General features: G+C 58.7%; 3 protein-coding genes across 5 annotated transcripts; 1 reads left to right on the forward strand and 2 right to left on the reverse strand.

Annotated features, from left to right (window-relative positions):
- Positions 1-39: 39 nt before the first annotated feature.
- Positions 40-2,758, reverse strand: CUNH19orf25 (chromosome unknown C19orf25 homolog). The gene is made up of 2 exons (XM_055607629.1): positions 2,022-2,758; positions 40-1,421 (listed from the first exon to the last, which is right to left on the reverse strand). The coding sequence occupies exons 1-2, from the start codon at positions 2,149-2,151 to the stop codon at positions 1,231-1,233; spliced, it is 321 nt and encodes a 106-aa protein (XP_055463604.1). The 5' UTR covers positions 2,152-2,758; the 3' UTR covers positions 40-1,230.
- Positions 2,759-2,815: 57 nt separating this feature from the next.
- Positions 2,816-11,294, reverse strand: Pcsk4 (proprotein convertase subtilisin/kexin type 4). Its single transcript, XM_055607620.1, is given in 16 exon segments — positions 2,816-3,456; positions 3,590-3,629; positions 3,632-3,712; positions 4,157-4,281; positions 4,428-4,610; positions 4,958-5,075; positions 5,148-5,251; positions 5,328-5,428; positions 6,386-6,598; positions 6,686-6,858; positions 7,057-7,145; positions 7,230-7,306; positions 7,401-7,529; positions 7,612-7,704; positions 10,742-10,846; positions 11,095-11,294. Coding segments are annotated over 16 exon segments (2,154 nt in total). The 5' UTR covers positions 11,275-11,294; the 3' UTR covers positions 2,816-3,113.
- Positions 11,295-12,006: 712 nt separating this feature from the next.
- Positions 12,007-18,754, forward strand: Reep6 (receptor accessory protein 6). Of its 3 annotated transcripts, XM_055607623.1 has the most exons (6): positions 12,007-12,196; positions 15,247-15,340; positions 15,440-15,578; positions 15,705-15,873; positions 16,430-16,510; positions 16,825-16,934. In XM_055607623.1, the coding sequence occupies exons 1-6, from the start codon at positions 12,082-12,084 to the stop codon at positions 16,860-16,862; spliced, it is 636 nt and encodes a 211-aa protein (XP_055463598.1). In that variant the 5' UTR covers positions 12,007-12,081; the 3' UTR covers positions 16,863-16,934. The 3 variants fall into 3 exon arrangements, with proteins under 3 accessions (XP_055463598.1, XP_055463597.1, XP_055463596.1); XM_055607622.1 differs by lacking the exon at positions 16,430-16,510 and having other exon boundaries at positions 16,825-18,754; XM_055607621.1 differs by lacking the exons at positions 12,007-12,196; positions 15,247-15,340; positions 15,440-15,578; positions 15,705-15,873 and having other exon boundaries at positions 15,896-16,510; positions 16,825-18,754.
- Positions 18,755-21,645: the final 2,891 nt, after the last annotated feature.

A 21,645-nucleotide genomic window follows, 5' to 3' on the forward strand; every position in this document is an offset into this window, starting at 1 on the left:
CCGGCCCCGTGCAGACCCCTGGGAGGACACCAGCCTGGCTTCTGGTTCTTGTTCACATCTTTAATAAAGTGAGTCGCTCTGGGGTGCCCAAGGCTTTCATCTTCAACATGGGTTCTGCGGGGGTGAGGGGTCCAGAACTTTCTACGGCAGCTATGGTCCAAGCACACAAGGCGTTTGTGTGGGTCTGAGCTCCCAGCTGGCTGGACAAGGCGTCAGGTCCCCACATGCTGGAGCAGAACTTGATCCAGGGTCAGCCAAGCCACACCTGGCCATCTGCTCTCGGACATTGGCCACTGGCCAATTGTGGTAGAGACAGGGACCCAGGAACCCAGGCTACACTAGTCAGGCCAAACAGGTCGGTGACCACCAGGAATGGGGAATGGCAGGAATAACCTGGCCACACGTGAAGGCCATTTTTAACACAGTCCCTGGCCGTTTGGGATTGAGACCCCACGTAGAGTGGCCGATGCCTGAGGTGCGAAGGGGCCGGGCATAGGCGTGGGCCCCAGTGATCCAGTGTCCAGCTTAGGGGAGGTCCATGCTCAGGAATCAAACACCTTTGATCTTCCAGGAATAAAGCCCACCCACCCTAGCGTGGCAAGAAGGTAAACTGAACCCCAGGTCCAGAAGGGGCGCCTCACACAGGGGTCCAGTGAGTGCCCAGCTCTGCTTGCACGACAGGGAGCTGCAGGCATCCCTGAGCTATCACCTGTCTTTGGGCTCCTCTTGTACCCCTCGACCCCCCCCCCCAATGAAAACCCCCTTGCTGAGTCACCCAGCCCCAGGGAGAACAGGAAAGCCAGCGAGGCCTTGGAGGACCTAGCCAGGCTCGGGGAGGGGTTTGCCAGTCCATTCTCTCAAACAAGATGACTCCGCACATACTGGTTGCTGGGCTTCAAGGATGGTGGGGATGAAGACCTTGGCTGCCCGGGGTGATAGGAGGCAGCAGAACACATGGGTGAAAGCCTGCTCACTATGGGGCAGACTGGCTCTGAGCCCCGAGCTGCAGCCACGTCCTAGATGCAATCGGGGCTGGCGTCCCCATGAACAAGGAGGTGGCTATGTCCTCAAGTCCCATTACAAATTAGAGGCCACCAAGGACGGAAGAGGGAACAAACTCCAAGCCTGAAGAGTGGGCCACTGGGTCCCCTCAGTCCAGCTTTGGCACAGCAAGTGTTGGCCTTTGGCTGCCAGGTGCCCAGGCCTGGGCCGAGGGCATCCAGGGTAGCTCTAGGTGGCGGCGGAGGTCAGCTGGCTAACATCCTGCTCCAGCCTGTGACCGGCTTGCCGAAGATCATCGAACTTCTGCCTCAGTGCCTCCCCTGCCTGCCGCAGCCTCTCATTCATGGCCACATAGGCCCGGCTCTGCTGGTAGATCTGCTCCTGCTGGTTCTCGGCCCTCGGGGATGTGTCTGGGGGGTCTGGAAAGGAGAAACAGTGTTGGTACCCGCAGCCAGCAGCCAGCCTTACTTCACAGGTAGGGAGGAAGGGCTTCCTGACCAGGCACAAGCCTGACACCCAGCAATCAAGGGGCTGAGGCAGGAGGACCCCCATCCTTGGGGACCCTTGGCCACACAGGGAGATGGGGCCACCCTGGGCTGTGACCTGTCTAGACCCTAGAAGATCGTCAACAGTCACAGGCCTGGAAAACCCCAGGGTTCGGGGGGCACGGAGAGGACAGGGCCCCTTGGCTACCCCAGATTCTAGGGCGGAACTCTAGGAAATGCCCTGCACATATTGCTGCCTCCCAGATCTCCATGTAGGAGCAACTGGTTGTGGGCTTTTTTTCTCCTGTTGAGGCAAGGTCTTGAACTCACAGCAATCCTCCTGCCCTGGACCCCTGGGTTAGCTTAAGTCGCCAAGCTCGGCGGCACCTCGGCTTTGCTTATGATGACCCCACTCTGCAGAGGGAGGGAAGACCAGTGACCAAAAAAAAAAAAAAAGGGGGTCACCCCTCAGTGCCTGGCTGCAATCGGTTAGCTTCCCATCTGCCTGGAACTCGGAGTTCCAGGTCCTCCTACCTTCAGGGGACAGGGCGGTGAAGACAGGATCGTGGGCGGATGCACCTCGCACGTCCTCCAGGATCTGCTCCACCGTGGGAGGCGCGGGGCGCGTGGGGAGCACCACGCGTTTCTTGGCCTTGGAACTCATCTCGTAGGCCGACGCGCGCTAACTGGAGGTCCTCTCTCGGCTCGGCCCTCCCATCCCGCGAACTCCCTACCCGTCTCCGCTTCCCTCGACCTCCGCCTCGGTCTGCCCTAGGTGTGCCCTGCTGTCTGTCTCCGCTCCGGGAACCGAGGCGGCCGCCACCACTTCCGCTTCCTGCTCCCGAGCCTCTACGTGTTTGCACTTCCGGTCTGCTGGAGCGCGGCTTCTTTGGAAACCCCTCCTCCGTCTTCAAGCGTCCCCCGGCCTCCGGTGAGAGGAGGCGCGTGGGTCCGCGCTTCCCTGGCTGGGCAGCGTGGCCGAGCGCCCCGTGGGCGCTCAGTAAATGTGCTGTGGACCCTCTCCACAGGGTAACGCCTTCCGGGAGCCTTGCTTTCTTGTAGTGGGACATGTCTTCAATCTCAGCGGTCGGGAGGCAAAGGCAGGCCGTCTAAATGGTGATCCCAGGACAGCCGAAGCGACAGGGAGGCCTTGTCTCCACAAGGACGGGGAGGGGCGGGAGGAGCTGGCTTCCGGGGCTTGGCCGTGGGGCATTTGGGCACTTGGGTGGTCTCTGGGCTCAGAGCAGCTCTTCCTTTATGGCTCCTTAGCCCTCCAGGGACCCGTGTCTCATTTGTGAGACCCTGAAAGACACCGCAGACTTGACATCTTCTATTTAACTTTTATTTGCCAACGATGAGGTCAGACACAGGGCTGTGGATGGTTCTGGGACAGGGAAGGGACAGATGGTCAGTGGCTGTGGCCCGAGCACTGTCCACCCTTGTCCTGCTCTTTGCAAAGCGAAGGAAGGAGACAGCTCTTCCACTGGGAGCAGACAAGGCTGAGCCGGGGGCCCTCACGTCACCCGTGCAGGGGCCCCCCTGGGGCAGGTCCTATTCCATCCTGGGATCGGGGTCTTAGGGTTCCCCTTCTGTCCCTAGACTCAGGCATCTCTGGCTCCCCAGCCTTCAGGGTGCTGTGCACTCATGGTCGTGAGCATTGGGATGTCTAGCCTGGGGTAGGTGGGCCTTCCTCAAGCAGAGAGGGGTCTCCTGAAGGCCCTGGCCAGCAGGGCCAGTACTTTGGCCCGGGACTGGTAACCGGAGTGGCCACTGGAGGTGGCAGGCCTTGGAGGAGGCCTGGAGCTCGCCCAGCGTGAGGGACAGGGAACAGGCAGTGTAGTCGCTGGCCAGGTCACCCCAGGAGGCTCTCAGGAGGGTCACCGCTGCCCTGTTCCCTTGGTCACTGGCTGCTGTGTGTAGGTGTGGAGCCTTGAGAGCCTGACCAGGATGAAGGGGGGACGGTGACTCTCTGGAAACAGAGGGGTGGGATGGAAGCAGAGGGGGGAGGGTGAGGCTGCAGCTCGTGGGCAAGCAGTGCCCACCCGCCCATCCCGGGCCACTGCGCCTCCTCCCCCCACGTGACCATGCGCTCGGCCACTCACCCTGGCACAGCCCCTCTGTGTCCCTCTGCACACACGTGCGGCTGGTCACCTGGGAGCCGTAGGGCCGCGCTGTCATGTCCTCGGCCGTCCCGTACAGCAGCAGCGTATAGTAGTACAGAGTTCCTGGGCAGGGGTCGCGGTGGGCACCAAGGTGGCCTGCCAGGCTCTGTAGCCAGCCTCAGCGGCCCCCAACCAGGGCCCCAGATCAACCCGGCCTGGCTGCTACACACCTACTGTGTGCCGCCGCCGTTTTCAGACACACCCACCCCCAATCCACTTCCTTCAGGTAACCATATGGCTAATCTGCACCAATGGCCAGATCCCCACTCCCCCCATGTTGCTACACCTACTATGTGCCAGTGGACAGACCTCCCTCCCTCCCTCTCTCCCACTCTGTCTGTAATTGTATACCTACTGTGCACTGGCGGCTGGGACCCGCCCATCCTCCAGGGAACATCTGTTGTGTGGTAGGAATGCCTGTTGCATGGGGCCCTCTGTGGCCGTGGGTCCACCATGGCAGGGTCCCCAGCCCTCAGCTGCAGCCCTGCAGCAGCAGCCAGCTCTCACCTGTGTTAAAATAGTAGCCCTTGTTCTCTAGGCCCAGGGTCCACAGGCCCTGCGGGTCCTCATCCCAGTAGTGGGTGGACATGAAGATCCAGTTGTTGTAGCCTTGGCCGCTGATATCCAAGGGTCTGTGGCCAGCGGGTGGCGCGGGAGAGACAGGACGACAGGAGGCGTCTCACAGGTCTTCTGAGTCCCACCCCGGTAGGAGGTTCCCACCTGCAGCGGGATAGGGAGGGCGCCGCTCGCCCCCAGGGCCCCTCGGGAGAGCTCACACCTGATGGCCACGAGCGTGGAGCGCGTGCCCATGGGGCTGGTGAGGGAGATCTCCAGGTCCCCGCGGCGGCTGTAGGTCAGTGACAGCTGGACCTGCACGTGCTCCAGCGAGCGGATGAGGCGGCGCGAGCCACCGGAGCACGCGGAGACGTTCTTCGCCACCAGCATCCGAGGCACGATGGGGCTGGTGGGGTGAGGACCATCCCGTGGGTCTGCCGGGTGCCGGGTGGCGCCGGGAGGCGAGTCTGGTGTGTGCGTGCGGACGTGCGTTTGCATGTGTGTCCAAGGGCCTGAGGGCACTCTCCTTCCTCAGATGGGTAAACTGAGGCTTCGGGGCATCCTCCCTGCCTCGGATTAGGGTGGCGAGGTAGGGGAGGAAGACTGCATCCGAGTGCGGGGTGGCAACATGGGCAGGACCTCCCCGGTGGGTGCGGTGAACGGGCTTAGGGGCCTCCCTCCAGTGGGCGGGGCGGGCATCCCTCCAGGGGGCGGGGCCGGGGCCTCCCTCCGGCGGGGCGGGGCCTCCCTCACGTGGGGCTTTGCACCACCCGAATGGTACATTTCTTCTGCGGCTGAGTGGGCAGCCACACGCGAGCCAGGTCCACCAGCAGCCCCGCGTCCAGCAGTCCATAGCCATAGTGGTGGCTCACTGCGCAGGAAGGGAGGCGGTCACTCGCCCTGCGCGCGTGGCACCCCGGTCCCCTGCCTGGCCCCGCCGCACCTTGGCGCCCCACGCCGTTGATCCTCCAGTCCTCTGCCTGCAGCTGCGCCGACCTGGACGCGCGGACCACCAGGTGCTGCATGTCCCTCCAGGTCAGGAGCGGGCTGGGGGGGCGAGGGCGGGTGAGCGGGGCGCCGCCCGAGGGGGCGGGGCGGTGGGCGGGGCCCCACGGTCACCTACTTGGCCTCCAGAGCCAGGGCGATCATGCCGGCGGCCAGCGGGGCGGAGGCCGAGGTGCCCGTGTGCTTGTCTGTGCACTGGTGGTGCAGGTCCGTGGTGACCTGGGGACAGACAGCAGAGAGGGGCCTTGGGCCCAGTGCGCAGCCCAGACGGAGGGCGTATGGAAGGTCCTGGGGGCAGGTTCACAAAGTGCTGAAGATCAGGCTAAGTATGAAGACTAGGCTCAAACACACCAAGGACTAAACTCAAAAGGTACTGAAAGCCCCAGGCCTGGTGATGCAGGCGTTTTGTTCCGGCACTCGCGGGGCAGAGGCAGGAGAATCTGTGACTTCCAGACTAGCCTGGTCTACGCCGTGAGCGCCTGACTCAGATAAAGAATACAGGCTGATCTCCGAGTTCAAGGCCAGCCTGGTCTACAAAGAGAGGCTAGGACAGCCAAGGCTTCACAGAGCAACCCTATCTCTAAAAACAAAGCAAAAAACCAAACCAAGCCAAACACCAGCGACTAAGTTTAGCAAGTACTGAGGACTAAGTTCAACAATTACTAAAGATCTGCTAAGGACCGGGCCCCGAGACCACTGAGTTCAAGATGACGCACGGCGCTACATCTAAAACGTACCGACTCCACGAGAGCCCGAGCCATCTGGGGGACAGGAAGGGCTGCTGCACCAGGAGCAGAGACCCGGCCCCAGTCTCGAGGGTGGTGGAATGGGAGTGCGGGCCCGTGTGTCATGAGTGGGTTTAGAGACGTGGGAGGCTGTGGCCCTCAGAGCCAGCCGAGGCTGGCTCCAACCTCCAGGGAGCAGGGGCACAAGTAGCCAGGGCATTGGCGTGGATCTTGCCCGGGGAGGCCGAGCTGACTTGCCGAGGAGGAGGACGCGTTTGGATCTAAGTATGGAAGGGGATCGGAGGGACCGGGAGCCCGACGCAGGGGCAGGAGGGGGCGGCCTGTGTGGGGCTCGTGGAGTGGGATCTGCCTGGGGACCCGGCCACCGTCAAGGGGGCGGGGCCGGCGGGGCGGGGCGGGGCCTGCGCCGTGGGCTCGGCTGGGCGCTTACGATCTGTGGGTCGGTGGCCACGCCGCTGCTGAAGGTGGTGGTGAAGGTGGAGGCGCAGGCCTCGCTGTACCAGGGCACCCGGCCCTGCCGCGTGGTGCTGCCCACTGACAGTGTGTGGATGCTGTTGGTGTAGCCGTCACAATTGCAGTTGTCGTAATGGAGGCCACCGTTTCCCGAGGCCCAGATGAACAGTGTGCCCAGCCCTTGGCGACCCTGGGTGGGGGGCGACCCGGGAAAACAGAGTCAGCCCTCCAGACCCCCGGGCCCCGTCCCCTCCGCCAGGGGGCGTTCCCTGCGCACCTTGGTCACACCGCGCCTGAAGGCTTCCCGGGTGAGGACGCCCGGCCCGTCCACCGTGCGACCGTCATCCTCAGGGCCCCAGCTGGCGCTGTAGATGTGTATGTGTTGCGGCTGCAGGCTGAGCGACTGCGCCTCCACGATGTCCGTGATGGTCCCGTCCAACATGCGCACGCCTGCGCGGGTGGGCGTGGGCCTTGCGCCAGCACCAACTCTGCTTGCCCTACCAGGCCGCCCTGCCACCCTTTAGTCACCCACGGCCTAGGGCCTGGCAGTGCCCAGCAGCCAGTGGTGGGAACGGGGGAGCGGCTGGGAGCGGTGTTCCTGCACTGGTCAACCTTGGCCTGACAGCCGCCTGCCCCCACCCCTGGTACCTCCAATTTTGGCGTTGAAGGCCACACCGGCACCACAGAAACCGTTGTTAGCTGTGGCAGACACCTCCCCGGCGCAGCGGGTCCCATGCCTGATAGACAGACATGCATGTGTCACAGCCCACGCCGGCCTTTCTGCAGGCCCCAGAACACCCCCTATGCAGAATCTAGCTCACCGGTTCTCGTCGCTGGGTGTGTAGCGAGGCTGGGGATCTGGGTCATAGTCATTAAAGTCATAGCTGGCCAGAGGGTCCTGGAGGGCGCACAGGGAAGGCCAGGTGAGAGTGAGGTGGGCCTGGGCGGCTCTGGGGCACGCGGCCTGCTGCCTTGATCCCTGGGTGACTCACATAATTAGCCCACAGGTCCGGGTGGTCCTTCTCGATGCCATCGTCCAAGATGGAGACCACCACTCCCCGGCCAGTCAGACCCTGGCTCCAGACCTTCAGGATGTTGAGATCTGGTTGCATCTCGTTGTTCTATGGGAGACAAGGAGGGACCTGGGGTCAGTGGGGCTCAGGCTGGTCCCCCCGGTCCACTCAGCCCTGTCAAAGTGCTCACCATGTACCATTGCTTGGGAAACCAGGGGTCTGTGGGCACCACGAGGGAGCGCTTCACCCGCCGCCTCAACGTCTGCTGCTCAAACCACCGCACCTGCAGAGGTCGCAGGGGCTGCACCGGCCTTTGCCTCCAGGGCGTGCGGCCGTGGGCAGGAGGGCTGTGGACCTCTGTGGAAGTCCTTGACAGGGCTGTTGGCTGGGGCTGCTCCTGAGGACCCGCCGTGACCCTCAGGCTGTGTTCGCAGAACCACCTCAGGCCTGATGGGACAAGTGTGGCTTTCCTGGCCCTAGCCCTACCCCTTCCTTGTTGCAGGGCCTTCTCACCTGCTCTACCCCCACCCCCACCCCCCACCCCACCCCCGCACTATTGCTTCTTTTGAGACAGGATCTCACTGTGTAGCTCTGCCTGGCCGGGAGTTCAGTATACAGACTGAGCTAGCCTTGAATTCAGAGAGTCACCCACTTCTGCCTCTGTCTCTGGAGTGCTCGGGTCAAAGGTGTGTGCCATTGCTGCCGTCCCGGCGGCACTTCAAAAACCTGCCGTGCCTGATACCAGAACATCCCTGGCCCATGTCACACAACCTCTATGACCTCCCAGTGTGTATGTTTAGCTTTACATTTGCCGTCTCAGTTTCTATCTCCTCTGTCTTCATGCACACACACACACACACACACACACACACACACACACGGTGTGTGCGTGTCCACGTGACCGTGTGCCATGGCATATATGTGGAGGTCAAAGGACAAGTTGTGGAGCTAGAAAGCCATCTCAGTGGTTAGCAGCCCCGGCTGCTCTTGCAGAGGATCAGGATTCGATTCCCAGGGTGTCCATGGTGGCTCACAGCTCCCCGGAACAAGGTCTAGCCTGATCTAATGTCCCCTTCTGACCTCCCTGGACACTGCATGTGTGAGTTGCATGCACAGACAAGCAGTCAAAACACTAATATGCATTAGTAAAAGTCAGTGCAAATACAAAATTCCTTGTAAGTTTTTAAAAAACTAATAGTGGGGTTGGGAGGCAGTGATGTGCGCTCCTTTAATCCCAGCCCTCGGAGTTCTCTGAGTTCCAGGACAGCCAGGACTACACAGAGAAACCCTGTCTCAAAAAACAAAATGACGACAAGAAAAAGTAGCTGTGAGAGTCAGTTTTCTCCTTCCGGCATGTAGATCTGGGGACTGAGGTCAGTGAGGTTGTACACACTCCCTCTGAGCCATCTCACTGGCTATTTTTCTGCTGTCTGACATGGGGTCTCACGTAGGGAGAATTTTGGTCTTTTGGTTCCTTTAGAATATCTATAAAACTATGTTTTAATCTCAAGCGTAGGGATGTGGGGCTGCTTCATAGCAGCTGACTATGATTTGTTCCGTGCCCTAGCAGGGGGATGGTTTGTCCAGCTGCAGATAGTTTGTGTGATATTTGGAAAACTGGGGACTTTTCAGAGGGTACATAAATGCTAGGTCCCTGAGAGGCGGGTTGCTGTTGGTCACAGTCTGTTAAGTAGTCGCACACAAAGAAGAAATAAGAAGAAATTAGATATCCTGATGTCAAAGATCAAATTTGCACCGAGGAGCTTGACCCCTGGTCAGCGGGAAGCAGCCTAACAGCAGTGCCCTCTTTCCCCCTCTCCTTTACCATCTCCTGTCTAGTGTTACAGGGCTGAGAGGGAAGACAAGGGGTGGAGAAGGGTGAAAGGAGAGCCCACAAGGTGCTAAAAGACAGGTCACAGTCCCTTGTGGTGACCTAGGCTAGCCTCAAAAACTACATAGCTGAGGCTGTCCTTGAGCTCCTGATCCTCCTGCCTCCACTTCCCCAGTGCAGGGGTGGCAGGGCTGTGCTACCACGCCTGGCTTAAGCGGTGGGGCTGGGAAGGGACCCAGACTTCCTGCTCACCGAACAAGCAGTTTACCCACAGAGCCTTAGCCCCTGCCCCCTCCGCCGTTGTCCACCACACTCAGTCAGCCCGCTCCTCTTGACGCTACTGCTAGTGACCGGGAGAGAGCGCACGCCTAGCCTTCCACCCCAGGACCTTCGCAAGTGCTATTCTGACAGACCAAAGCAGCTCAGCCGCCCCTTCTCTTCACACCCCCATCTTAGCCTCGGGAGCCATGTTCTCCTGCGTAACCTGGCTTGATCTGTCTGTCTGTCTGTCCATCCGCTCACGAGCTGCTACTCGTCTCATCTCTTGTGGCTCCTTCTTTTCCTCCCCCACCCTCTTTTTCCCTCATCTTCCCACTATCCCTTCCTCTTGCCTGTCCTCATTCTCTACCTTCACAAGGTTTGGTCTCTGAAGACATTAGTTCCTCTGGTGGACTGAATGAGAATGGCCTCCCACAGGCTCTTATGTTTTGCTTGGTTTGCAGTTGGTGGACTGTTTAGGAAGGGTTAGGAGGAGTGGCCTTGCTGGAGGTTTCAAAAGCCCAGGCCATTTCTCGCTAGCCCTCTCTGCCTCCTCCTTGTGGATGAGGATGTGAGCTTTCAGCTCCTGCTCCAGCGCTGCCCTGTCTGCTGCTGTACCCCCGGGACGGTGGTCGGGACTCACCCCCTCACACAGTAAGCTCCAATAAAGTCTTCCCTGTCTAAGTTGCCTTGGCCATGGTGTTCTGTCATAGCAGCAGGACAGGAACCAAGACAGTTCCTGGTGCTGAAAGTGAGGACACAGAGAGGACTCTTCTGTCCTCTACGGATCACACTACCCCAGCACCATGCCCGTTTCTGGCTGCCAGCTAAGAGCTGTTTGCAGGTAAGGACTGGCCTAGTGTGGACAGGACACCTCCAGAAGCACCAGAAAACCTGGGCTCTGCCCCTGGTTCAGCTTCACGCTCACGGATTCCAGGATTTCGTCTTGGGCACGGTTTTCCTGTGTGTTAAAAATGGACCCATTCCCTTCCCTACACCCTGTGGCTTGGAATGGGGAAGGACCAGTGTATGAGACCCCCAGTGACAAGCAGGTCAGGGGTCATCAGAGCGTCCCTGAGCCCCCAAGAGCCAGGTTGTCTTATGCGCCGTGCTCACACACAGCTTCCCCAACTAGCCCCTATGTCACAACCCTCCAGGCCACTAGTGACAATGACAGTGACAGAAAGTGACTGGCTGGCTTAGGAGGCGGCAGCCATGGGCCCAATCTCACCTTGGGCTCTTTCTTCAGACGCAGACGGTGGCCCCAGTGAGGAGTCAGGGACTGCTGGGCCACACCCCGGTGCCGTAGATGGAAATACTGGTCGTCAGGGAAGATCTGGGAATGTGATGGAAAGGGCATCGCTGGGATCTGGCTCCTTTGAGAGTCCCCAGAGGTGGCGCCCGGTTTCCACGGCAGAATACTCCTCAACCAGGGGTCCAGTTGAAGGCCGCAGAATCCCAAATTGAACATGGAGGGGCACGTTCTTTATAGCTGAGGAGGTCTTGGAGACGCCCTCCCCTTTGTCCAGGTCTGAGGTCGTCCAGGCCCCCACTCCGTGTCCCGTCCATCCAGGTCCCACCCACCTGTCCCAGGTTGACGAAGCCAAATTTACGTGCCAGGCGCTCAGCCTCCTGGTAACCCTGGGTCACCCGCACGGCCCAGCTGCTGACATAGATAGGGGCCCGGGCTGAAGCCCACCCCACAGCCAGGAGGGCCAAAGCCCAAGACAGACCCAGCCACAGCGCAGTCGGGGAGGGCCGCATAGCGGGGGGCGGGGCGGGGGGCGGGGCCTCAGGAAGCCACCCCATCCTGGACACCATAGCAACCCCGAAGCTTCGACTCCCAAGGGGCCTTGCGGTTCTTTCCTTCCCCTCCACTCCCACCCATGAGGGGTGGGAATATTCCACACGGAGAGCCAATCCACACAGACCTAAGCCTTCGGGAGCCTCAGTTTCACCACTTACGCAAAGTCAGCCACTCCATCAGGCCCCTAGGAGCAGGTTCAGGGTACCAGGGATGCCCTCAAGCTTTTATCTGGCTCCGCCCACTTTCGTCCACGCCCCTCCTTCCAGGTCAGCATCGTTTTTTCCAGTGTAGTCCCGCCTCCTTTGTGATCAACCCCTCCTTCTCTGGATCGTCCAATCAGCGCTGGCCTTGACTCGGCCCCTCCCACCGTTTCCTCACCTAGCCCCACCCACCGTCACCGCTCTTCGTCAATAATCTACCGCTTGTCCAATCAGTACTGTGCCACTCCCTCTTGACCAATCAACACTCCAGCAGCCTGGCGCCCCGCCCCCTCCGGACTTCTTGCTACCGCCTCGGCCTCCGCCCTGGCCAGAGGGCGATGCGGCGGAGGAGACGGGGCAGGCCCCACCTCCTTTGTCCGCCCTGCCCTCCCATTGGCCAGAGCCCGGGACAGGGGGCGGAGCAAAGAGGGCCGGGGCCTGAAAGCGGCGGGGCAGGGGCGGGGCCCGGCGGCGTGCAAGCGGTGAAAGTGGTGCGGCCTCGGCGGGGCCGGTGCGCGAGGCTGCGGTCGTGCTTCGGCGGCCAGCCCCGGGCCCGCCGCTGCCATGGACTCTCTGCGCCAGCGCTTCGAAAGGTTTCTGGAGCAGAAGAACGTGGCCACCGAAGCGCTCGGGGCACTCGAAGCCAGGACCGGTGTAGAGAAGCGATATCTCGCCGTGGGTAAGCCTGGAAGAGGGGTGCATGTCGCGGGTTCCCGACGGGCATCCTAAGGCGCTGGGTCTCCGGAGAGGGCGCGAATCGCGGGTACGAGACGGGTTCCAGGAGGCCCCGGGAACCGAGACCTGGCTCCTTGATCCCTTCCTTGGCTGAGTTGCATGGCCCAAGTAGCAGTTGGGCACCTGGAAGCTGGGCGCCTTCACCCTGGAGGGAGTTCACATCTTAGGTTTCCGACGAGTTCCAGGAGGCCCTGAGAACTCAGACCCAGCTGCCGCATCCCACCCCTAAAAGGACTCACATGCCGGGTCCCTCTTTAGGACCGTGAGGTCCTGGGGTGCAGCACATCCCAAGTCCCCGAGGGCCTCTACAAGGCCATAAGGACTCTGACCTGACAGGTCTCACGAAGACCTAGGCACCCAGACCTGACTTCCTGGGATGGGGTGCCCAGCTAGGTCCCCCATAGGCAACCAAGATGCCCTGAGTCCCCATTCATGGGAGAGGAGCACACTCTGCTTCTTCCACGGACCCTGGCATCATGTGGGACCACGATCTGCCCGAGGGATCTCACCCTGGACTCCTGAGAAGAGGGGTTTTCATTTGCTGCCTCTCCTCCAAGGTCCTGGGATACGCCACCCTAGGGCCCTGCAGCACTCAGGGCCACCTGCCTCCTCTGGGGGCCCTGGCTGCATGCCAGGCCCCAAGTCCGGTTTCTCTGGGGGTGAAAAAACAAGGGACAGCATCCCTCGCCCCCCATCAATCCACTAGGTTCCCAGTCCCTTCCTGCCTGTTCCCATGGATCTTGGGGACACGAGGCCAGGCTGGGAGGGCACTGCCCCGGCAGCAGGACACCAGGCTTTCTCCTCCTCTTTGCCCCAGCACAGTAGCTTTGAGTCAATATTTGTAGAGCTGAGGTGGTGGCTGGGATTTGGGGAGTGGGGGGAGTGTGGGGAGGGCCCATTCACGCATCCTAACCATAGGTCCGTTCTAGTTCCAGATCCTCTCTGCAGGGTGTTAGAGGCCTCTGGTGTCTTTCTGAAATGACTTTAGTGTGCCCCTTTGTGTCTTCAGGAGCCCACAGGCTTAGTCCCTCCTGAACCACATATGGGCTCTGTGTGAAGGGCTGTGTCAGGCCGTGAGGCCAGGTTCCATGTACTCTTGCTTCCTCACCAGCTGGAAGGTGGCCCCCCAAACCCCAATGTGTGTATTGGAGGGGGGGGTCTGAAATCTTTGCCCAGATCCCAAGCTGTGACTCAGCACCCCAAGACAGCCATTGTCCCGCTGTGTGGGCCCAGATACAGGCTGCGACCTCTGTCCTGCCTTACCACATCACCAGGGAAATTATGTCATAGTACCCTGTGAGGGAGTGGCCAGAAGGGGAACTGAGGCACAGGAGGCTGTGTTGGGAATCCCCCTCATCTCCACATCCTGTCCCCTCCATCACTTCGTATCGTGTCTGTGCCCCTCCCCACCCCCTCAAAGCACTCCCTGCCCTAAGTCCTTGGTGTCCGAGGTTATCCTTCTGCTGCTGAGGTTGCAGTTAAAGAGATTGAGGGAGCCAGTACACTGGGAGAGCCCTTCCCCCACCAATGCCAGAGACCATAATACCTCCATCACCTTCAGGACCCTCTCCTCAGTGAAGAGGGACTCTTAGGTTTCAATTGTCCTAAATGGCCAACTTGTGCCCCCAGGCACTAAATGGGGTAAGCAACTTAGACTCAGGGCAAAGTTCATGGGGCGAGCTGGGGCCCCCTCCTTCTGTGGCCTCAGGTTCCAGAGGATAAGACCCGGAGCAGGTGGAAGGAGGGGCAAGGACTCTGACCTTAGACACAGAAGCCTGAGTCCCTGCAGATAACAGTCTAGGGGAGGAAGTTGGAGACATCCCAGTCCTAGCTACCCCGAGGGCAAAGGTCCCCTCACATGGATAAGCCATTCCAGCTCCCCAGCTCAGCCCAGCCTCTGACCATCACTGGAGTACTATGAGGCACATACCCTTCCACGTATACTTTCCCACATGCCTCAAGCTCTCCTTTGGCCCTTTCTAGCAGCAACTTCTTTGCTACGAATGTCTTAGTGGCCAAAAGGCCATTCTATAGAGTGTAGTAAGGAAGAGTTACGAAACCACAGCTGCCCCAGGGGGCAGGAGTCAACCTTGGCCACACTTGGATAGCAGGTAAAACTGTAGAACAAGGAATATCTCATCTTGTTTGTTTTTTGTTTTGGGGGGTCTTCCAGCATGAGAGAGAGAGAGAGAGAGAGAGAGAGAGAGAGTTCTCCTTCTATCACGTGGTTCCAGCAATCGGCTTAGGTGTCCTACTTGTCGCTGTATCTGCTGAGCCATCTCACTGGCTTCTCTCCATCTTCTCTGGAGAGGGTCCTTCACTGAATGTGTGTAGCTCATCGCTTTAGCTAGACTGATTGCACAGTGAGCTCCAAGGATCTGTTCGTTCCTACCACCCTGTCTCAAATGCTGGCGCTACAGGCAAACTGCAGCAAAGCCCACTTTTGTATTGTTCTGTTGCTAAGTCCTCGTGCTTTCATAGAAATTATTTTGCCAACAGAGCTGCTCCCATAAGCCTCCTGGGCAGTGTCAAACATGGACTCACGGAGTTCGGCTGTCATTGAACTCACTATGTAGCCAAGGATGACCTTGTGCACTCTGTCCTCCCAGCATTCCAAAGGCTGAGACAGGAGGAGCCAGAGTCCAAGGCCAGCCTGGGCTACAGGGCAAGACCTAATCTCAAAACCCAACAAAACAAAAACATCCCAAAACAAAACAAAAACCCCAAATAGCCAATGCCTGGGCAGAACATATACCTTTAACCCTGGACCTCAAGAGGCAGGAGCAGGCAGCTCTCCATGAGTCTGAGGCCAGCAAGGACTGCAGCGTGAGACCCCGTTTTAAAGAAGGAAATTTAAAATCTGCTGACCTCCTGACCCCAAACTGAGCTCCTGGCCCATAGGCTGCCCAGGGCATCGCAGTGAGAAGGTGCAGGCTTCTGACTATCACAGGCGCGGCTGTGTTAGGGACAGTGCCTGCCACTCTTATCTTCCAGGAGCAATCACTCTGCTAAGCCTGTATCTTCTATTCGGCTACGGGGCGTCTCTGCTGTGCAATGTAATCGGATTTGCATACCCCGCATATGCTTCGTGAGTGCAACTGGCAGTCGGGTGGGGAGGGGGTGGGGGGGCCTGCTGAAGGCTCCCAGGTAGGACTGCGAATGGACATGCGCAATCTCATCTGGACAGAGTCAAGGCTATCGAGAGCCCAAGCAAGGAAGACGATACTGTGTGGCTAACCTACTGGGTGGTTTACGCCCTGTTCGGTCTGGTCGAATTCTTCAGCGATCTACTCCTATTCTGGTTCCCTTTCTACTACGCGGGCAAGGTGGGAAGGCTGGCCAGCCCTAGGAGCAGGTGGAGGAGGAAGAGGGGTGGGGTGTCCTTTGTGACAGTGGGGTGTGTTCCCATTCGGAGGGCAGGGCCCTGCATGTGACAATGTGTCCCCACGCAGTGCGCCTTCCTGTTATTCTGCATGACACCGGGACCGTGGAACGGAGCACTCATACTGTACCACCGCGTCATACGACCGCTGTTTCTAAAACATCACGTGGCCCTAGACACCGCCGCGAGCCAGCTAAGCGGAAGAGCGTTGGACATAGCAGCTGGGATAACCCGGGACGGTGTGTACTAAGAATGGGTGCCCAAGGGGCTTGATCTGGATACTGGATTTGTGTTTCGTTTTTTCCTTTAGGTTTTTTGTTTGTTTTTTGAGATAGGGTTTCTCTGTGTAGCCCTGGCAGGCCTGGAACTCACTATATAAACCAGGCTGGCCTGGAACTCATAGAGATCCACCTATTAAGCCTCCTGAGGCCTAGGATTAAAGGTGAGCCACCACACATAGATAGTTACGTTATTTTGGGACGGAAAGGATTTCATGTAGCCCAGGCTAACCTCCAACTCACAGTGTAGCTGAGGATGATCTTTAGTTCCTCATCTTCCTGCCTCTACCTCTTGAGTGCTGGGATGACAGGCGTGACAGTGTCACCCCGCCCCAGCTGGATCCTGGGTCTTGATTGACCTTCTATCCGTGTCTGTCCCTGTGGCTGAATTTGCCTCTGTCCATTCGCCTGTCTCGAGCTCCTGACTGGCTACGCTTGTCTTGCGTCTCGACCACCCCTGCATGGCTCTGCTATTCTCTTACTGTCCGCCTCTCTCTCCTTGGCTGTTGGGAACCAGTCCTGCAGGCCCTGGCTCGGGGCCGGGCTCTCGTCACCCCAGCAGCAACAGTGGAAACCCCGGCCGCTCTGGAACTGGACCGTATGTAATTCTCTGGGAAGGACTGTACAGGGGCATGTGCATTCAGTGTTCATGTTGTGCATGTGTGTGCAGACGTGTGGCGCAGGGTGCTCTGGGTCTGCGCACCTGTGTGCACCCGCAGCTGCCCAGGGGCAGCTGTGTCCAGGCACCTGTGAGTTGCTGAGTGTGCAGTTCTGTGTTTGGATGTCTGCAGAGAGTGGCACGCTTGCCTCTGGAGTGGCGCTGATGCCATAGTCCCACCGGCTCCCCATCAGGCTGGTGGGAGGGTCCCCAACCAGCACCACCCTCACACACCATTCTCTTCCTCTCCACAGCCAAGACAAGTCAGACCCCGCAGCTGAAGTTGAATTGAGGTCCTCTACCAGTCTGTTGGCAGAATCCAAGGCCAATGACAAGAAACACATGGCCAACAACAAGGAACAGACAGCCAACGAGCGAGGACAGACATCCAACGACTGGGGACAGACAGCCAACGATTGGGGACAGCCAGCCAACGAAAGGGGACAGACGGCCAACGACTGGGAACAGACGGCCAACGACAGGGGATACACAACTGACGAGAGGGGATACGTAGCTGACGAAAGGAGATACGTAGCCGATGACAGGGGATACGTAGTCAACGACAGGGGACACGTAGTTGACAACAGGGCATACATAGTCGATGACAAGGGACTTGTAGCCGATGACAAGGGACACATAGTCGACAACAGGGCATACATAGTCGATGACAGGGGACACATAGTTGACAACAGGGGATACATAGTTGATGACAAGGGACACATAGTCGATAACAGGGGATACATAGTTGATGACAAGGGACACGTAGTTGACAACAGGGCATACATAGTCGATAACAGGGGATACATGGTCGATGACAAGGGACACATAGTTGACAACAGGGGATACATAGTCGACGACAAGGGACACATAGCCAATGAAAATGGGCACATAGCCGACAACAAGGGACACATAGCCAATGACAAGGTCCACACGTCGGATGCCCAGGCCTCTGACAACTCCTCAGAGGAAGACTCTTCGGAAGACTCCTCGGACTCCCAGACAGAGACCCAACAGCAACAACGCCGAACCTCAAGTCCAAGCAAGCCAGCAGGAAGCCCCTCACAAGCTCTGAATGAGCATTTTCCATCCTCAGTCAGCCCACGCTACACAGCTACATCCCACGGCCAGCCGGCTGTTGGCGCTGTCGGCCCTGTCAGCGGCCCCCAGGTTCCCAGCAAGCCCCGGGGCTATCGTGGCCGGGGCAGCTCCAGGCCTACACAGCATACCCGGCTGCCCAGTTCGGGGACCTCTCACCTTCCCTCACAATTTGGGGGATCCTCACAGCCAGCTGGCCGGCCCTTTGGACCTACTCGGACAATAGGCCGGAACCAGGGAACCAACCAGCAGACCCCTCAGGTCGTACCATCAAGCCAGCCAGTGGGCCGATCGGCAGCCACCTCAGCCGCCACATCTGCGCCCACGTCCACGCATCGTGTCAGCATCTCCGACCACGGCTCACCCAGGGCCCAGGACTCACCCAAGGCCCAGGACTCACCCAGGACCCAGAGCTCACCCAACGCCCAGGGCTCACCCAGGGCCCAGTCTCCCAGCACACACTCTATCCCCAACCAGGCTGGCAGCAAGGCACCCAGCGAGCCGGGCGATGCTGTTTCCAAGAACAACAAGCAGAGCAAGAAGACAGCAGCCACACAGATGGCCGCTGGGCCCACAGCAGTGGTCGCACCAGTAGCACAGGTGGCCGGCAGCAGCTCAGCATTTGAGCTGATGGTCCCCTGTCACTCAGACTCCTCTCTGGAGTATATGTCTGAGTCCACCATGGAGATCACCTGTAAATGGCCAGGCTACAGTCACCAGCTGCGCTGTCCGAGACACTGCTGGCTCTTGCAACACCTGGCATACTAGGGTCACACCTGGACGAGCCCACAGGACACACCTGCCCACGGGAGCCACATGAAACACCTACCCACCGGAGCACCGTAAGAGAGCCACATGGAGCCGCCCACTTAGAGAACAAGCCAAACATCCACCCCGAAACCGCATGCAGCACCCACCAGCTGGACCCCCACACGTACAGCCTGCCTGTGGACTCCTATGCGAAACGTCTACCATGGGAGGCCCACGGAAAACATCCGTCAGGGTACACCTTAAAAACCACCATCTGGGGGTCCCCGCGTGTAACATCCATCCTCCGAGGCACACAATAAAATCACCCTCTCAGGCTCACGGAGTGCATTGGCTCGGCTGCTGGATCGGGGCTATTGGGAAACACCAACCATGTGGTCAGGCTGCAAGGAGGCAGAGGAAGGCAAAGTCACCTGCCCCGGGCCCAAGGCACTCCCAAGCCCAGGCAGAACACCCTCCCTGAGACAGCATTTTGGTATATAGCTCAGGCTGGCCCACAACGTACACCCTCTCACCTCAGCTGCCCATGTCCTGAGGTCACAGCCACCATGCATGGTGTCACTTAGCCGAGGAAGAAATAGTGTTTACTCCAGCTAGGGCAGCCACAGCCCAAAGGCATGCAGTGAGCCAGGTCCCGCCGTGAAGTGCAATCTACTGGGCGTGCTGATGGGAGTGGGGGTGACTCAGGCAGTATGATCTCTGAGAAAGGTCAGCATTGTCCCAATTATCATTCACAGGACCAGAGAGGTTTCTCAGGGTTTTCAAAGCTTTCTAATTTTTTTGTGTGTGTGTGTGTCTGTGTCTTGGTCTGTCCATAAGGTACCCACAGAGGGCACCAGAGCCTCTGGATGTGGAGGGGCAGCTGTGGCCCACCAGCAGGCATGCTGGGAACCCAACTGGGGTCCTCTGTGAGAGCGTCTGTCCTGGCCCTTCTGTCCACCCTCTCTCCTCTCCTCTCTCCTCCCTATTCCATCTTCCCTCCTCAGGGAGAAATGTCTGTCTGCAGAACACAACCACACACAGAACCATCACCCACAATCATAGACTTGTGGCCAAGTTCATTTCCTCATCTCTCTCCCCAGAAGGAAAAGTGGAAAGAATTGGAGTCCCAGGGCTTTGCTTAGAGAGGATGCGGGAGGAACGTCAAGCAGGTGAGGTTGGAGGGCAGCTCTTGACGCTTCTGCCTAGGCAGGTGGGGTACAGTATTCCCAAATACTGGGCCAGTGCTCCGCCCCTGGCCACTCCCCCAGCCCCTCACCCTCACTGCGCTCTCTATCCATCCTGGACCTTCCGCTGAAATATCTGGTAGAAACCTGGCAGTGGGGTGAGCCACAAACCCCAGCGTATTCTCTCACAGGGTTGCAACACCGATTTCTAGGAGTGACTGTCCTGTACAGTCTTGCGTAGCCCAGGCTCCCCCTTGCAAGGATCTGCTAGGGACAAGTGACTCTGCTTCCAACGGGATTCCCAGGGGACAACAGCCTGGAGGTCAGCAGTCCAGGTGCGCCCCCCCCAACATTGGTACATTCAGAGCAGAAGGGGAAGGAAGTAGAACCTTGGGGTATTGGGCTCAAAGCATGCATTAGTTCAAGGGCATCCTCTGCTGTGTAGGGGCTAACCTAGGCTACAGGAGACCTTCAGTAGCCGTTGCAGTATCACAGGTCTTTAATCCCAGCACTCAGGAGGAATCTGAGGCCAGCCTGGTCTACACAGCAAGTTCCAGGCCAGCCAGGGCTATGTGGTGAGTTCAGGCCAGCCTGGTCTATACAGTAAGACCTTGTCTCAAAAAAAAAAAAAAAAAAAAAAAGGGGGGTAATAAAAAGTGAGGCCATGAAGATGAAGACTGCTTTCCAGGGGCAACAGAAGCTGCTGTTCAAAGGTATGCCAGGCCCTGGCACAGGGTGGGGCCTGACGTTGGAGGAGTGAGCCCTTGTTCCTAGAGAAGGGAGCGCTGGGACAGGAGAGGAGGGCACCCCGAAGGCAGAGGGACCCCACTTTGGCATTTGCTCTAGAAGGCTGCAGAGCAGTTTTGAATCCCTCCCAACCCCAGTCCCGGGTGCTGTCCCCCTTGGGCACTAGAGACAGGGTTTGCAGCAGCTGCTTTGAAAATGTGGTCTAAGCATGTATGGCCAGGGGGGTGCTGTGTGTGTGTGTGTGTGTGTGTGTGTGTGTAGGCTCCAAAGGAAACTGGCAATAGCTCCTCTGTAAAGGTTTTGGTTTCTCTAGAAACTCAGTTATGTCATGTAAATATGTTTTTGTGGGATTGTAGTTTGGGCTTTAGTTTGTCCACAGCTGATAACTACCTCATGAAGCAGGGAGAGGGGCCTGGTCTAGGACTCTGAAGGACATAAAGTGCCCAGAAAGAGGTGTGGCAGATTGGAGTGACCAGAGACAGACATTGTGGTGGTTTGGAGAGACATGGAGGGGGAGAGGTGCTTTGTGGCAGAGCGGCTTGGAGGAGACAGACAGAGGAGCCTGCTGGCCGCCTTTGCTGTAGGCAGAGATTGGTAGAGCCCCCAAAGAACCTGTCTACCCTAAATAGCCAGGAGGGTAAAGGGGTCTGTGCCCTTCTCCCCGTAACCTCTCTCCTAGGGTTAAATGGTTGGTGGAGGAGAGGTGGGACCATAAATACCCCAAATAAAATAGAGTTTTGAAACGAGTGCAGCCCCCCCCCCCCCCCCCCCCCCCGCCCCGAGGTGTCCACCCAGGTGTGGGGGAAGGGAAGAAAGAGCAAACATTCAGCCCCCCACACTGGCCTGGCTGTTAATTTATTTAAACCACAGATAACCTAGGTATGGGTCCGGATCTGGACTCTAAGATCACCCTCAGCCTGGGCTCTGTGGGACCTTAATGGCTCTCCATCTCACTGGCCCTGGAAAGCACGGGGTTGGCTGAGCTGGCCGTCAGCCCTGGCGATCCCTCCCGAGCATGCGCACTCAGCTTTATACGCAGGTCCTGGGGATCTGAAATTAGGGCCTCAGCCTAGCAGCCACCTTCCCCGGAGCCTCAACCTCAGTTCCGCCTTTTACTTTTACTTCGAGGCAGGCCCTCCTTAAGTCTACCAGACAGCCCTGAACTCGTGATGACCCTCCTGCCTCCGCTCCTGGGTTCAGGATTCACAGGCCCAGGACAGCAAGCTGCCGTCTTGTGGTTGTTTCCACTTATGGTTGAATCTCAGTAGGACCCAGGCTCATGCCAGTGCGACAGCTTCT

This window comes from Psammomys obesus, unplaced genomic scaffold (assembly GCF_907164565.1).
Source record: "Psammomys obesus unplaced genomic scaffold, mPsaObe1.curated_primary_1811, whole genome shotgun sequence".
In the NCBI taxonomy this organism is placed as follows: Eukaryota; Metazoa; Chordata; class Mammalia; order Rodentia; family Muridae; genus Psammomys; species Psammomys obesus.